Raw genomic sequence first — 15,770 nt, 5'->3', positions numbered from 1 at the left:
GCTGGTGGTAGTAGGAACCTGTGGAAGCTGTTTACATCCTAGAAGCCTGGGAAATGGAGAAAACAGGCTTGAACCAGAATCGGGAATACCCTTCAAAGACCCACTCCTAGTAGCCCTGCTTCCCCCACCTCCTGAAGTCTTTATTCACAGCCTTCAAAATAGTGCCACGAACCAGGGACCCAGCGTTCAGAGCATGAGTCTGTGAGGGACCCCACGGTTCCTTCCCTTCCCCAAACCTGATCAGTGTCATGAACTCAAAATGGGCATCCAAACATGACCAGGCTCATCCCTTTCAGCTAGAACTTGAATGTTCTAGGAGTGTGGAGAGGGTCCCAGCCAGGGACACTGAGTCGGAAGGGACTGGGATTCCAGCCCCCCCCATCATTTCCCCTCCAATTCTGGGATCCTGTAGGTTTACATCCTGCCTCAGTGCCCCTAGCTGCGAGGTCATGATCAGACCCAGTTTCCTTTCGTTGATGTCGGAGCTGGCAACATGCAGCTACTGTCTCTTGCCATTTCCTGGAGGTGTGTTTTTATTGCTTTCAGACAGCCAGTTGTTTTAAGCAGTGCTTGTTGAGAAAACTTGCCTTTCCCTTGGCACTTTCTTCAGAAGTCAGTTGACCATACGTACGTGGTCTATTTCTGGACTCCATCCTGATCCGTTGATCTATACATTTTATCCTTATGCTAATTCCACAGTTGTGTCTACATTAGATATTTCCAGACTCTAAAGTATGTCTTGAAACCCATTAGCAGCGGAAGTCCTTTCGCCCTTTCCCATGTCTTCAAGCTTGATCGGCTATTCTGGTTCCTCTGCTTTGCCATCTGAATTTAAAATTCTGTTCATTGGAGTCTTTTTAAAAAGCTTCCTTGACTGGGATTGCGTTGAATCTGTAGGTCACTTTGGGCAAAATGTCACCTGAACAGTACTGGGTTCTGCAGCGTGGTGTTGGTTGTTCGTTTCTTTAGACTAAAAATCAATACCTGTCAGCAATGCGTTTTCGTTATTAATCTTGTACATGTTAATTATAAACATGTATTGCTGTTCGTGTGTGAGAGAGAGAGTCATGAGTGCAGGCACATGCGCGACACAGTACACGTGTGGAGGTCTGAGGACCGTTTTCAGGAGTCGGTTTTCCCCCCTTGTTGAGACAGGGTCTCTCTTGCTTCTGCTTGCTGTACACTCTGGCCTAACTGGACTTTGAACTTCCTGGTGATTGATTCTTCTCTCCCATTTTTCATCTTGCTGTAAGAATGCTGTGATTACAGATTCAAGCCACTATGTATGTGTGTGTGTATATATATATATATATATATATATATTTTTTTTTTTTTTTTCCCCTCCTGTGGGGTCCAGAACCTCAGGGTGTTGTGCCTCTCCAGCCTACCTGTTAATGTTTTAAAAGGTGCATGTATGTGTGTGCATGAGTGTTGATCATCATGGAGGAACTAAACGCTCGCCATACTTGCAGGCTGACAAATTATTCCTGTGGAGCTTCATGGGAGCACAAGACGCCTAGGTCTGAAATAGAGGAAAGACTCATGGCCTATCCTAGCAGGCGGCTTGAGCTTAACATTCCCATTGATTCCGCTTCCATCCAAGTACCAGGAACAGATTGTGGGATGATCTATTCTTGAACAAAAGCTGCTCTGCTCTGCGACTTTCTCAGTCTAACCTCCTGTCCCTTATAGGTTCTGATATACAATCTATGAGTCAGTTGCTCCTTAGGCTAAAATTGCACAAGGAATTGAAGAGCAGCCTTGTGTTAGGATGACATCATTAAATCAGGAATTTGAGCCAGGTGTGGTGGATGCCTGCAGCCCCAGCTCTTAAGAGGTGAACACAGGAGGATCAGGAGTTTAAGTTTGGCAAGTGTGGGCCCAGCCTGAGCTCCATGAGGCCCTGTCTCAAAAGCAAACAAGGCAAATCTGGAGATGATTGAAGTTGAATTCCAGGTTGCTAATTGCACAAAAGGTAAAGTGTGAACATCATACATAAAAAATGGATATATAGGGGCTGGAGGGGTGCCTTAGCCATTAAGAGTATTTGCTGCTCTTTCAGAGGACCTGAGTTTGAATCCCAGCACCCACAATTGCCTCTAACTCCAGTTCCTGGGAATGGACACGTCTGGCCTCCATGACAGCCAAATTCAAATGTACTCCCTGACACCTGCATATACATAATTAAACCAAAACCGTGTAAAAAATGAGTGAGCACACTTAACTCACACCTGTCTCAGCTTGCTGCAAGAGGTAAGCCCACTGTATCCCACAGCCATAATCTCTCACGTACTGATGCAGTTCTTAAATGAAAGTGCAAAACATTTCGGAACATTAAGTACCGGAGGTGTGGTTTTAGGGGAAAAAGAAATAGTTTCTAATGAATGGAGTGGAAAGGAGGTGAATTTAGTGTCGCTGCTGCTCTTTGGTGTGCCTTAATTAGGACTTCTTGCCCTGAAGTTTGGTGTAATTTGCTTGATGTAATTAGTTTGTATTCTGAGGATAGAATATGCCAGAGTGTTGGGCTGGAGAGATGGCGCAGGCTGCTCTTTCAGAGGACTGGGGTTCAATTCCCAGCATCACGTGGTAGATAGAGTTAGAACCCTCTGTACCTCCAGTTCCAGAGAATCTGACATCTAATGGCCTTCAAGAGCACAGCATACAAGCGGCACACAGACATACATGCTGGCAAAACACCCACGCCAATAAAAGAATTAGAAGAAATGTGAAGGGTGTGGATGAAAGGCTCTCTACATACAGATGTGAAGCATACACCTATGCATTTTTTAGTTTTAAATTTTATTTTCTGTGTCCCTGGGGGTGGGGGTGGGGTGAACATGTGTGCGGGTGTGAATGTTAGAAGTTGGTGTTGAGATGTCTTTGTCAATCACTTCACCATAGTTTGTTTGTTTGTTTCTTGGCTTGTTTGTTTGTTTGTTTTTGTTTTGAGACAGTTTCTCTGTGTAGCCCTGGCTGTCTTGGACTCAATCTGTAGTTGGCTGGCCTCCAACTCACAGAGATCTGCCTGCCGCTGCCTTCCCGAGTGCACAGGTGAACGCCACTGTGCTTGGCTCCACCATAGTTTTTTGAGACAGGGTTTCTTATTGAACCCCAAGCACACCTATTTCAGCTAGACTGGGTACCAGAGTAAGCCCCTGGTTTCTGCCACTGCCCCGGTGATAGGGTTGCAGATGTGTGCCACTGCGCCGGTGCCAGCTTTTATGTGGGTACTGAGGATTGGAACTCAGGTCTTCATGCTTGCAAAGCATGTACTTTACCATTAAGTCATCTCCCGTCCCTCACACGTCATTTCCCGACAAATCCACACTGGATTGCTGTATGGAAGCTTCTCCTTAGGCAGAGGGGAGGGGACCTTGAAGGTCCACAGTCCTGTGTGGATGGTGACCATGACTGGAGTCTCCAGCCTTTCACATTTAACGTAGACTAACTCCAGCCTTGACTGGTGGGCGTGTAGCTACTTGTGGCTGCTGTAACAAATACTGCGATACATGTATAAACTGAGCTCTGAAGGTCACAAGTCTGCAGTCCACCCGCTTCAGGGGGCTAGTCAAAGGGTCTTGAGGCTGCGACCCTTGTGGAGCCCTGGCCCAAGTGAGTTTCCTTGCCTTTTTGATCTGGCACCCTGCCTCACTGCTGCCTCCCTGGTGGCACTGTCCCTCTGCCTTCTCTCACCTCACTGTCTCCTTCCGTGGCTGAGCGTGGTGATGACACGTCTGTAACCCTAGCACTCAGGATACTGAGACTGCAGGACCATGAGTTCAAGGTCAGCCTGAGCCACATTGCAGCTGCCTGTCCCAATAAACAAATGAAATAAATAAAAGTTAAAGGCTTTGCTATCACAGTGTGCTTACCCTGTGGCTTCCTTCCATCTCGAGGTCCTTAATCGTATCTGGTGAGCCCATTTTGTCACATGAGAAAATGCTTCCACAGGCTCCCAGATGGACAATGTGGCATTTTGAAAGCCGGTATTTGCCTCACAGCGGAGGGGAAGGGTTAGTAACCTCCGAGTAACACCTGGCTATAGATGGAAAGCCAAAGGCTTAACTGGGAAGAGCGTGCAGTCTGAGGCAGGAGGCTCAGACTGCCTGAAAATACCAGCTTGTGGTATTTTCACAAATATCACCAGAGAACAGTACGATGGATTTCACATTCTTCCCTGCACAGAAACACACACGAAGACACTCACTCGTGCACACACACACATGCACGCACGCACACACAAAGGCACACGCATACCTCCTCCCACACATCACATACACCACGCATATTCACACCATCTTGTACACACCACACAGCATGTACCACGTGGTCTCCGCTACAACACACAGCACACACCACACACGCCTCACTGCTGTAACTCGGTCTTGAGGGCTCCCTGCTCAGTTCCTGGGCCACAGCCCAAGTGTGTCCAGCACCCACTAAAGAAGCATGCTCTTTGGAGCTTTGCCGGGCTCTTCCCCCCATTCTCTCAAGCTGCTGTTAAGCTTGATGTGCAGTTTGGTGTTTTTATCTTATTTTCTCTTTATTTTGTTTCCATTGAGCCATCGCGTCACCGGTGTATATCTTAGTTTTAGTTTGACTGTTCGTGTTTGGGAGGCGTCATTCTTTCTCACTCAGTGTGTGGCACCCGCTCTCTTATTCTCCAGAGAGAAGCCCTGTGCTTTCTCCGTATGTGGCAGTGTGCACATAGGCCGGGGAAGGAAATGTCTCCGCTTTAGTCATGCGGAAAGCAGATGCATTTTAGCCTGAAGGGTTAAATGCAAGCCTTAAATTCTGTTTTGAAATGATTACAGGTTTTCAGGCGATTGTTCATACAGACCGGCCTGGGGCGAACTGCTTCCCCTTGGCTGCTGCTTGCCTAACAATGCTCTGCAGGAATGTCCACCAGGAACATTCTGGAAACCAAGCTATGGTTCTTACTCAAGGTGATGAGGCATACCCGGGACAGCAGAATCGGGATGCCAGAATCGGCAAGAACCTTCTTTAGGGTCTGGGCTGGTGGCCTGGGAGGTCTGGGGAGGCGGGGCTAATGGCTGATTGGCTGTTGTCTCTAAGTAGAGAAAGATAAGCCTGGGTCAGGCAAGGCATCCTTCTCTTCTTTGGCTAATTGAAACAAGATCCCTTGTGTAGCTCAGGCTAGTCCTGAACTTGAGAGCCTCATTTCCACTCCAGGTGTCCTGCTTGGGAGAGGTGATTCATAAGCTAACTCCGTGGATAAAGAAGTCATTGATATAGAAGTAATGGCTCCTCCTTTTATTGCTGAGAGGAGGAGGCCTGGTGTTCTGTGGGTGCAGTGACCTTGTCTTTGTCGACTGCTTAGACAGTTGGGAAACGACCTTGTTTGGTGTTACTGTATTGTCCTGGGGTCACCCTGGCAAAGCTTGCCACCCTGGGAGGTTGCTTATGTCCAGGACAGTAACATGGTGAACCTCCTGCCTCTGCTTCCTATGGGCTGAGTTTGCAGGTGCGTACCACCATGCCCAGTTCATGGAGTGCTGGGGCTCGAACCTGGGGCATCCTGTATGCTAGGCAGATGGTCTACCAATAGAGCTACATCCTTGGCCCCTGTCTTATCACTTTGAGTGGTGTCAGTGCTGTGGAACTTGTTGATGCTGGCTTTCAACATTAGCAGGACACCCTTGAGGTCCACGCATGCCTGGTGAATCAATAGTGCATTCTTTTTTCATAGCTGACTAGTATTCTATAGTATTCTATAGTTCCTACAGTTTCAGTTTGTCCCTGATTCCCTTCCTCCCTGCTCCTGGGTGAAATCCAGGGCCTCACACCTGCTGGGAAGTGTTCTACCACTACAATACGCCCCCCAGCCCCCATAGTCTATTTCAATTGCTGCTGCACACATTAAAATCTGTCAGTGTACACAACACAGGTGCTGTCTTGCAGCTCAGGTGATGGAATTCTGGCGCTGGCCTGGCTAGACCAGTCACAACAGAGTGGGTTGCTTTCCCTTTTGAAGACCCTAGAGAGAAGCTCAGTGTAAGCTGTGTACCAGCATGGGGAGTAGAAGTTCGAGGCCAGCCTAGACCATACAACAAGGTCCTGTCTCAAAAACAGAAACAAGGGTCTGGAGAGATGGCTCAGGGGTTAAGAGCACTGGCTGTTCTTCAAGAGGGCCTGGGTTCAGTTCCCAGCACCCAAATGGCAGCTCACAACTGTCTGTAGCTTCAGTTCCAGGGGATTCAACATCCTCACACAGGTATGCATGCAGGCAGTACACCAATGTGCACACACACACACACACACACACACAGAGAGAAAGAGAAACAAAAGAGACAAAAAGAAATCGCACGTCCTGTCTCATTCCCTGTGTGCAGAATGTAGTTCTCTGCAGTTGGCTGTAGGACTGGCGTTCCTGTCCCTTGCAGGCTGTCATCTGAAGTCCACTCTAGTCTCTAGGTAATGCCACCCTTTTGCACCTGGAACATCTCCTGTCTCTTGCTCCTGCCATGGCTCTGGCTCCAGTCTTGACTGTCCTTGCCCATATTAAAGGGCTCCTGAGGTGGGTCTGCCCCTGGGAAGCCTTCTGCCTCCCAGTCTTTGTTGTCACGCACGTATCTGCAGAGTCCCTCTCTGCCTTGTCAGAGCGGCTTGTTCACAGGCTCCAGGAATCAGAGTGCAGGTTTCTTTGGGGTCATTATTCATTTTCTATGCATTATAGTTTCTTAGCCACTCTCTATTGAAAGGTGCTTGGCTGGTGCTAGTTGGGGCTATTTTAGAGCTGCTATGAACTGTCTTACCAAAAAAAAAAAAAGTTTGTAAGAAGGTCATATTGTATCTTCTTTTTTTCACTCAGCATCCCAGTTTTATTACATTACAGTTTTACTTGTATTAATCTATATACATTTAGGTTTTGTGGCATGCCTTTGCGCTCCATGTAGGGTGCTCCTGAGTTGTGTCCTCTTCTGTGCTGTGTAGTATTCCCCCAGATGACTCGTCCAGGGTGCACTCACTCATTCCTTACTGCTGGCTATTGGTGCTGCTGGCTCTTCTTGTGCGCTATGTGCAGGGCTGCCGCACATGTCTCTTTGGGACGAACCGTTTTTCTGGCCTGGACCTATAAGAGGGACAGATTTTTCATCTGTCTGTGAGTCTCTCCATCTGTCTGTCCATCCATGCGTGTGTGTGTATGTGTTTGTGTGTGTCTGAACCACTGTCTGATTGTTCCCCAGAGCCTTTTTCTGCCACCAGCAGAGATGAATGAGTAGCATTCTATCTCTGCCAGCAGTGGGAGTCACTGCTCATTTTTAATTCCAGGACTGGTTTCTTATTAATTTCTTTTAATTAGTTTCTTTTCAATTCTGGACCGGGCTAAAGCCTATCTGAAAAGTGTGAAATGGTATCTGGGAGTTCTGATTTACATTTTCCTGATCCCAGGAGGATCCCCTTCCCTCCCCGCTCCCCCAGCACCCAGTCTTTCTACACCTCTGCCGACCCCGAATCTCCCAATGTCCATGTTCGTAGCTGCCACCTCCACCTGCCTCCAACCATTAAGATCCGGGCAGTGCAACCCGACAGCTGAAATTACAGGATGTTCCTCCAGCCACTGTTTCCATGGGAACAAGTAACAGTCATCCTTCATGATTAGGTGGTATCCATGGCAACCAAGCCAGCAGCATTTGAATGAAACAGATTTTATTTTATTTTATTTATTTATTTATTTATTTTTTTGCGAACACATGAAGGTTAAGATGCCTGAATCTGTCAGTGGCTTCCAAGAGTAGGTGGTAGCCTGGTCCCGCCACTTTAATAGGGACTTCTTTCTGCCTGTCGGGAGAGAGAGAGTTTCAGGGTCAGTTGATTCCAAGGCTCAGTTCTGTAGACTGGGAGGTTGGGTAGAGGTCATATCAAGTCTGAGATGAAGAAGGACTCCCGGGCTGTCCTCTGAGGGAGACTCCAAAGTGACTGGGTCACCCTTCCCATGAGCGGTTCTTACAGATACTTTCTTAGTGCTGTGTGCCATCTTGGTGATCTTGATCTCTCCGGGATCCTGCTTTCCCAAGCCTGGGAAAAGACAGGCTTTAAATGGAGACCCCTCCCTCTACTGTGTTTCCTCTGCCTTCCTTGAGGCCCTAAGTGAGAGTTCTTTTGGTGGGCATCGTTTGGGGGCTCAGTCACCTTTGCAACTCGCATCCTTGGTTCCCTCATCTGGAAAAGCGTACACTGTGGCTGTCCAATCTGTCAACACATGTTCTCAGAGGGGCAGTATTGCCAGCAGTATTACACACAAGCTAGCCAGAGCTGAGTCCTCAAGGACATGAAAAAAACCTTACTTTTTTTCATTATAAAGCCCAATACATGTATAGTACCTAAAAGAATCTACCTTTGGTATTGCGGTTTTATGTGGGCGCCAGGGAGATCAGAGCCTGGGGAGATTGCTGAGGGGCAAAGGCTGAGAGGTCCTGTTTAGGACCATGGGTGGGGGGAGCGGCTCACATGTGTGCCTAAATCAATGCTGGCTGATACCTGGCTGCCTGCAGGCTCCTGGCAAAACCACTTGAGGTAAAATTAGAGGTTGGACCAAGCAGCCTCTGAGAAACTCCTGGGTCAGGCAAGAGGCAAAATTCTGGGAGGATCCTGGGGTCATCAGTCTCAGAGCTGGGTGAGAGTGCAGCCCCCAACCCCAGCATCCATGTACCACCAGGAGGGCAGGTGCTGTGTGTATGTATGTGTGTGTGTGTGTGTGTGTGTGTGCGCCTGTGTGTGTCTCTGTGTGTATGTGTCCATGTGCATGTACCCTTCTGTGTGTTTTCCACATGTGAACACATGCATATTTGGAGGCCAGACATTCTTGGGGGGCGGTCCCTGAAACTCTGGAGACCTCAGCCTCCTTTGTCGTAGGGCTCCTAAGACCTTTGCAGGAGTCTGGCCTTGCCTTAAGTGGTGTATATGAGTTAGCCGAGTTGGTGGAAAAAGGATGATGGTCAAAGGGGGTAGGGGATGACCCAGCACTTTGGAGTGCCCACCTCAGGAAGGCTGGGAACAGAGAGGTATTCATTCTCCCACCGTGAGAGATAGGGAGAGACTTAGTAGGTGTGCGAGACTCGGTGAGAGATAGTGGGCTCTCACTCAGTGAGTTGGGTCTGAACTAACGGGGTACCCCCAACAGAGGAATGATGACCTCTCAGAACTTGACTGTATCCCACGGGAGGCCATGCAGTCCATCATGGAGTGGGGGGACAGCATGGGTGAAGTGTAGAGGGGGCATCTCAGCCTTAAGGCATGTATGGCAGAGGCGGTGCTCAGGGCTTCCACGGAGTGGCACCTTAGTAACCAGGGTAAAGTGTGTTGTTCTGAGGGAACCGATGAGGGTAGAAGACAGCAAGCTGGAATCTGACCGCTCCAGGTTTGTCAGTTCCTGTTATGACCCTTTCCCCTGATCCCAGGAGTCTGTCTTAGCTAAAGTTTGCTGAGCTCTGAGGGCCATTTGTATGTCCAATCTTTAGGCAGGTCACGGAGCCCAGTGGCTCAGTCCTGCAGGAGCCATGGACTTGGTCCAGACACAGCTACTTGCCGGTGATGGGGCCTGAGATTCAGGCTCCCCTCTGTGAAGTGGGGGGTTGGGGGGCACCCATTGCCTGCTTGGCCTCCCACAGGGCTCAGGAGACGGTGAGGTCAACCATCACAGCTTGCAGGACGTCTGCCGGAGGGGGGCGGGTGACACGTGCTGTCAGGGAGCACAGAGATACCCGTCCAGGTGGAGAAGGTGTGCCACAGAGAGTAAGCAGCAGCCAGGCTGGATTGGGGAAGAGATTTGAAGGCAGACGGGGAGCGTGGGAAGAGATTTCCTAGGGAAACCTCCAGAAAGAGTGGGTGTCTCTCCGCCGACTAGCAGAGTGTGGGGGGAGGGAATAAGTCTTAAGCAGAGAAACACAGCAAGGAAACATGGAGATGGCTGGCACCTGCCTGGGGGAGCTAGTCTGGCAGAGGTGGCCTTGCTTGCCCCTTGGCCAGGCCTCAGAGAGTGTTGTCGTTTCGTTTCGTTCCGTTCCATGAGGGGGTGAGCTCTGTCCTTTCACACTTCTGGGAACAGCTTTTCAATCAGGAGAGGACAAGTAGAAGTGTGGGGAGGGTGTTTAGACTGTCCTGCCTTTGAGGGGCCGGATCCTGTAAACACCCATGTCCTCTGTCCTGTGTCTGTACACATTCCCTTGTGCTGTATGTGTATGTGTGGGAGGATCTGTGTGAAAGTGAATGTGTGCGCACATTTGCCGGGGTGGTCTTTTATCCCAAGTCCCCATGAGATGTCACACTGTCCTTTTCTTCCATGTGAGTCAACAGGCTTTTCCTAAATACCACATACACCAGGCTTCATGTGGGGTGCTAGGGATGTGGAGGTTCAGTGTGGGCATGGGGAGTTGTACCTCCCACCCTTCTCTGTCTCTGTCTGTCTGTCTGTCTCTCTCTCTCACACACACACAAACACACTACAGTGACCATCCCAGCAAGAGACAGACTCAGCCATTTCTACAGGAGCAGCAAGAAGACAGGCAGTAGTGTCACTAGGGACCTCCTTCAGGGCTGTCTGGATTGTCAGGCTGGTGGGAGAACCTGGGAGGGGTGTCTTTTTTTTTTGGGGGGGGGGCAGCAGAGTAGGCAAAGAGACAGCAACTGTGCAGGCAAGAAGCAGTTGGGTTGAGCTGACTGAGGCCTTCAACAGGCATGTGCAGGCCTGGCTCAAGCGTGTTTCCTCCTCCAACCCCAACCTCAGCTTCCCACACCATCACTGGTTACAAACTTGAGTATTTCACGACTTAGAAAACCATGGATGCTGTAGCCTCATTGCTGCCTTGTTCTCAGCGGTCCTGTGCTGCCATCTCAGCCCTGTTGCTGCCTGATCCTGCAGGCCTCCCACTTAACCGCTTCTGGAGAGGAAGGCCAGATTGGAAGAGAGAGGTCTCAGATTATCTTGGTTGAAGGGACCGTGGAGGCAGGCTGTCCAGTCTCCATCTAGTGTGGCATTCCAGGAAAAGGCTCAGGGATCGTACACACAGGATTGTAAGCTTAAGTGAGGACTTGGGAAGCCTTTAAGAAACAATTGTGAGGGGCTGGAGAGACGGCTTAGTGATTGAGAGCACTTGCTCTTGCAGAGGATCCTGGTTCTGCTCCCATCACTCACATGATAGCTTACAGCTGCCGGTAATCTTAGTTCTAGGGGATGTGATGCCTCTCCTGGCTCAGTGGTACCAGGCATGCATGTGGTGTGCATGCATACAGTGTAGGCAGAACACCCATGATGTATGACAATGACAGATAGATCTTTTGAAAAATTGTTGTAAAACTCCAGCACTTGGGAGATGAAGGCAGAAGGACCAGGAGTCAAAGGTCATCCTCAGCTACATGGCAGATTCAAGGCCAGCCAGGGCTACGTGAAACCTTGTCTCAAAATAAAACGAAATTCTAGCGAATACATGTAGTTTGCCATTTTAACTCTCTCTATCTCTCGTGTGTGTGTGTGTGTGTGTGTGTGTGTGTGTGTTTGTGTGTGTGCGTGCTGGTGCCCTCCTCGATCGCCTTTTTGGAGCACTGGGATCTCACGGCTAGGACACCTGGCCAGCAAGCTTCGGGGATCTTTCTGTCTTTGTCTTCTCAGCACCAGGATTGCAAGCACACCTGGCATTTTTGTGGGCGTTGGGGACCCAAACTCTGGTTCTCATGCTTGTGCATCAAACAGTTTGCCAACTGAGCCATCTCTCCGGTTTCGTCGTAACCATTTTTAAGTGTACAGATGTGCAGTTGTACAACTCTTCACTTGCAAACCCTTTCCATCTTCCTAAACAAAAGGCTATACCGTGCAGCTATGGCCTGCCCTTCCCACCAGCAACCTTGAACCTACTCTCTGGCTAGGAATTTGACTAGTGTAGGAATCTCCCATTGTGGGACTAGAGGGTTCTGCGCTCTTGGGTTTCTGGCTTATGTCACATGGTATGATGTTTTCTGGGTTCACCCACATCATGTGAAAGACGCTCCACAGTGCTCATCTGATCATCTGTGGATGGATGGACAAATGAACTGTATCTGCCATGTAAATAATGCTGCTGTCAACATTTCATACAAGTACTTAAATCTGGTCTTCTCGTCCTTTTGGGTGTACCCATACGAGTGTAACTAATTGTGTGGGTGATTTTGGGGTGCATGCCATTACACTTTTTCACAGTGGCTCCATCCTATCTGTTGTACTGACCTGGGATGTGGGAGGTGGCAGAGGCCACAGCATCTCAGAGCTTTTGAATCTGCTTACCTTTTCTCTCCTTCTTTGACAGAGTCACCCCAAGAAAGGCCAGGCTCCCGGCGCAGCCTCCCCGGCAGCCTGTCAGAGAAAAGCCCCAGCATGGAGCCCCCGGCTGCAACCCCGTTCCGGGTCACGGTAACTATCTGTGCGTCACTACCGCCACTGCCACCACCACCACCACCACCATCACCACCTCGCCCTGGGGGGCTGCTCTGCGACCCCGCACCCCCCTTCCTGGAGCCTCATGGACCGGGAGAGCAGCAACCAGCCTCCCTTGCTCTAGGTATCCAATTCCTTAGCGGCTCCCTGCTCCCCGGGGGCCACATGGGGGCCCATTCTTTGAGGGAGGGGCAGGCGGAGGACAGAGCCCGAGGAGGCCACCAGAGCTGAGAGGGGAGGCTGGAGCAGAGCTGCCTGGCGTGCGCACACACTGTGCCCTCCACCCATAAGATGCACACCTGCGTTTTGGTATCTCCTATAGAATAGTCCAGGGCGTGTCATAGTTTGATTCTGCCTTGACTTGAAAGAAAAGAATTCTGTATTCTCCAACCGACGAGGCCTTAAAATTGACTCAGACACAGCATGGGTACTGTGGCATAGCTGTTCAGCCTAGACAGCTGGCACGTATGCTTTTCTCTGTTTTGCAAACCTAAATAAGGGCTGGAAAGAATGCTCAGGTAATAAAGTGCTTCCTTTGAAAACGTAAGAACCTGACTTCAATCCCTCGATCCCACGTTTAAAAAAGAAGTTTCAGGTGCTGTGGGAGGGATATACAATCACAGAGATGGGAGAGAGACAGGCAGGTCCTGGGGCTCACTGGCAGGATAGCCAAAAAAGGTAGATGGTACCCTGAAAAATGGCATCCTGAACTGTCCTGTGGCCTCTACACAAGTGCTCAACCTTGTGTATGTACCTGTGCTCACACATATGGAAGCATGAGTTTGCATGCATGTGTACACATCAAAAGCCTAAGTGACTTTGCAGAAATGGACCTCAGTGGCTTTCCTCTCACTCCCATGCAGCCTTTCCCCGTCTTTCTCTCTTTCTTTTTTTCTCTCTGAGGCAGGGTCTCTTTGTGTAGGCCTGGCTAGCCTGGAACGCACTGTGTAAATCAGGCTGTTCTCAAACTCACAGAGATCCATCTGTCTCCCAAGTATCCCACCATGCCCAGCTCCATATGCTTTTAAAAATTAATTAATTAACTAACTAACAAATAATTAATTAATTAAAAATTAATTAATTTTGTGTGTATTGGTGTTTTATGGGCATGCATGCCTGTGTAAGGGTGTCTGATCCCCTGGAACTGGAGTTAGAGACAGTTGTGAGCTGCCATGTGGTTGCTGGGAATTGAACCCAGGTCCTCTGGAAGAGCAATGGGTGCTTTTAATTACTTAGCCATCTCTCCAGTCCTCTCTTTTTATTTTATCCCTGTACTCTCAAACACACATTTGCGCAGATACGGTGGACATGACTGTGTGTGCGTCTCTAGCGCTGTGGCAGGCACCTGGTACTGGGGGACAAATAAACACTATCTTCCCCAGGGCTCTCCTGTCTGGGAGATGGAGTGTGACTCTTTGAGCATCCATCCATTCCCTCAGCCAGTTTACCCATGTGTGTGCTTGCTGTGTGCCATGCACCGTTCTCAGGATGGGCTGAGGGTAAGAGTGCCCCAAGCCAGTGTATAGCGTGCAGAGTCCTAAGGAACCACAGTGGTGCTAAGAACAGCCGTGAGGGGGAAATGAGAGAGAGCTTCTCCGGGGTGCGTGGTCTTAAGGAGGTTATCTTTATTTATTTATTTATTTCATAGAATCTCATGTAGCCCAGGCTGACCTCAAATATTATATAAAGCAAATGATGGCCTTGAACTCTGGATTCTTTTGCCTCTACTGTTTGAGTGCTAGCATTACAGGTGTGTACCACCACACTTGCGCTTTGAGGTGATGTTTGAGCTACAGGACAACAGACAAGGTGCCAGCCATTTTTGTGGTGGGTAGGCAGACAGGTAGAGGAGAGAGAGTGGAAAAGAGCACAGGTCTGGCTGTCACTCCAGGGGAGCTGACCCTGACTGTCCTTAGAGGGTAGGAGAGGTGTCTTAAGCCCAGAAGGGTCAGTGGAAATTGGCGAGTCATGGAATGGTTGTGGCTAAGGTGCAGCTTTACATTCCACTGCTGCTGCTGGGTCTGGGGATGGGTAGGAGTTGAGGCTGGGCCAGATGGAGACTTGGGTACCAGACTGAAAGGACAGGGCCTTCCCAGGCCTACTCACCCTCCTATTTGGGTGTATGGTATAAAACTAGGTTCTGAGGCTGGGTGTGCTGGCACATGCCTTTAGTCATAGAACTTGGGAGGCAGAGGCAGGCAGTTCTCTGTGATTTCGAGGCCAGCCTGGTCTACAAAGTGGGTTCCAGGACAGAGAAACCCTGTCTCAAAAAATGAAACAACAAACAAAAAACCCAAATTAGGTTCTGGGGTTCCTTCAGGTGTGTACATTTTAACAAACTTCCCTAAGAGGTGGTTCAGAGTCGGGGCTTAGGATCAGCCTCTGGCAGGGAGGGCCTGGGGTCATACCCCTAGAGGTAAGCAGCTGGTTTCTAGGGGTTCTGCAAGGATGTACCCAAGGGTATATCCACTGGAGCAGAAACTAAATGCCTCCCCCTCTGGATACTCAGGTCACAGTGGGCAGGGAACCTCTGGGGCCTTGGAGCAATGGTTGGTATTCCTGCTGTCCTGACACTGATGGAGTGTCTACTAGGACCGTGCATATTGTGTACCGGGCACTATGTCCACTGTCCTGCACCACCAGCTTTTGTAGTCCTTCAAGCCAGCCCTGATGTTGATTGCCCCATTACAGAGGAGGAAACTGAGGCTCTTGGGGTAAGTCATTCACTCAAGCTCAGGCTGATGAGTGGGACCTGTGTCTCTGGCCCCGGGACTTGAGTGTGGCTTCCTAGGACCGAGAGTGGGAAAGTCACGTGGCCTGCCAGTTTCTTTGTTGGGTGCTCCAGTGTGCACAGCGTCATACCTCACACCACTGCAACCTGTGGCGTGGTAGTTGCCAGTGGGGATTGGCGTTTTTCCTGTTGTGTCTTCTGAGTTTCCCCGGGGCGGGAGCCACCTGAGGGTGTAGTCAGTGCCAACCTGTGAGCCTGCAGTGCTCAGGCATCCACTCAGGCTGCTGGCCTCAGGGGGTTCACAGGGTACAGAGGGCATGTTCACGAGCCATTTGTCCACCCACTTTCTAGCCATCCTGTGAGGAGCCACTAAGTGTTACCATGTCACACACGAGGAGCGCAGAGTTCGGAGTTGGCATGTCAGTGTCACATAGCCCCTAAGTTAGTGAGGCACCGATAGGGCTGTTGGCCATATCACTATCTTGTCCTTAGGCAAGTTGATCCTTTGTCTCTGCGTAGCCATTATGGTCAGGGGTGTGAGTGGAGACTCTCTTGGCCTAGGTGCTTGGAGCTGGGGGAACTGAAGTGCTTGGGTAGAGAGATCTGGGTTCA

The 15,770-nt window shown here is 49.8% G+C and overlaps 1 protein-coding gene across 5 annotated transcripts in view; it reads left to right on the top strand.

Annotated features, from left to right (window-relative positions):
* Dab2ip (DAB2 interacting protein) overlaps positions 1-15,770 on the top strand; it is a 149,887-nt gene that overhangs the window by 48,536 nt on the left and 85,581 nt on the right. For all 5 annotated transcript variants that reach the window (XM_055599889.1, XM_055599887.1, XM_055599888.1 and 2 more), the window contains exon 2: positions 12,300-12,403. In XM_055599889.1, coding sequence (XP_055455864.1) covers positions 12,368-12,403 — 36 coding nt within the window. In that variant the 5' untranslated portion in view covers positions 12,300-12,367. The remainder of the gene's footprint in view (positions 1-12,299; positions 12,404-15,770) is intronic.

This window comes from Psammomys obesus, unplaced genomic scaffold (assembly GCF_907164565.1).
Source record: "Psammomys obesus unplaced genomic scaffold, mPsaObe1.curated_primary_1811, whole genome shotgun sequence".
In the NCBI taxonomy this organism is placed as follows: Eukaryota; Metazoa; Chordata; class Mammalia; order Rodentia; family Muridae; genus Psammomys; species Psammomys obesus.
Note: the sequence above shows the minus strand (reverse complement) of the source record. Positions and strands in the feature narration are given on the sequence as shown.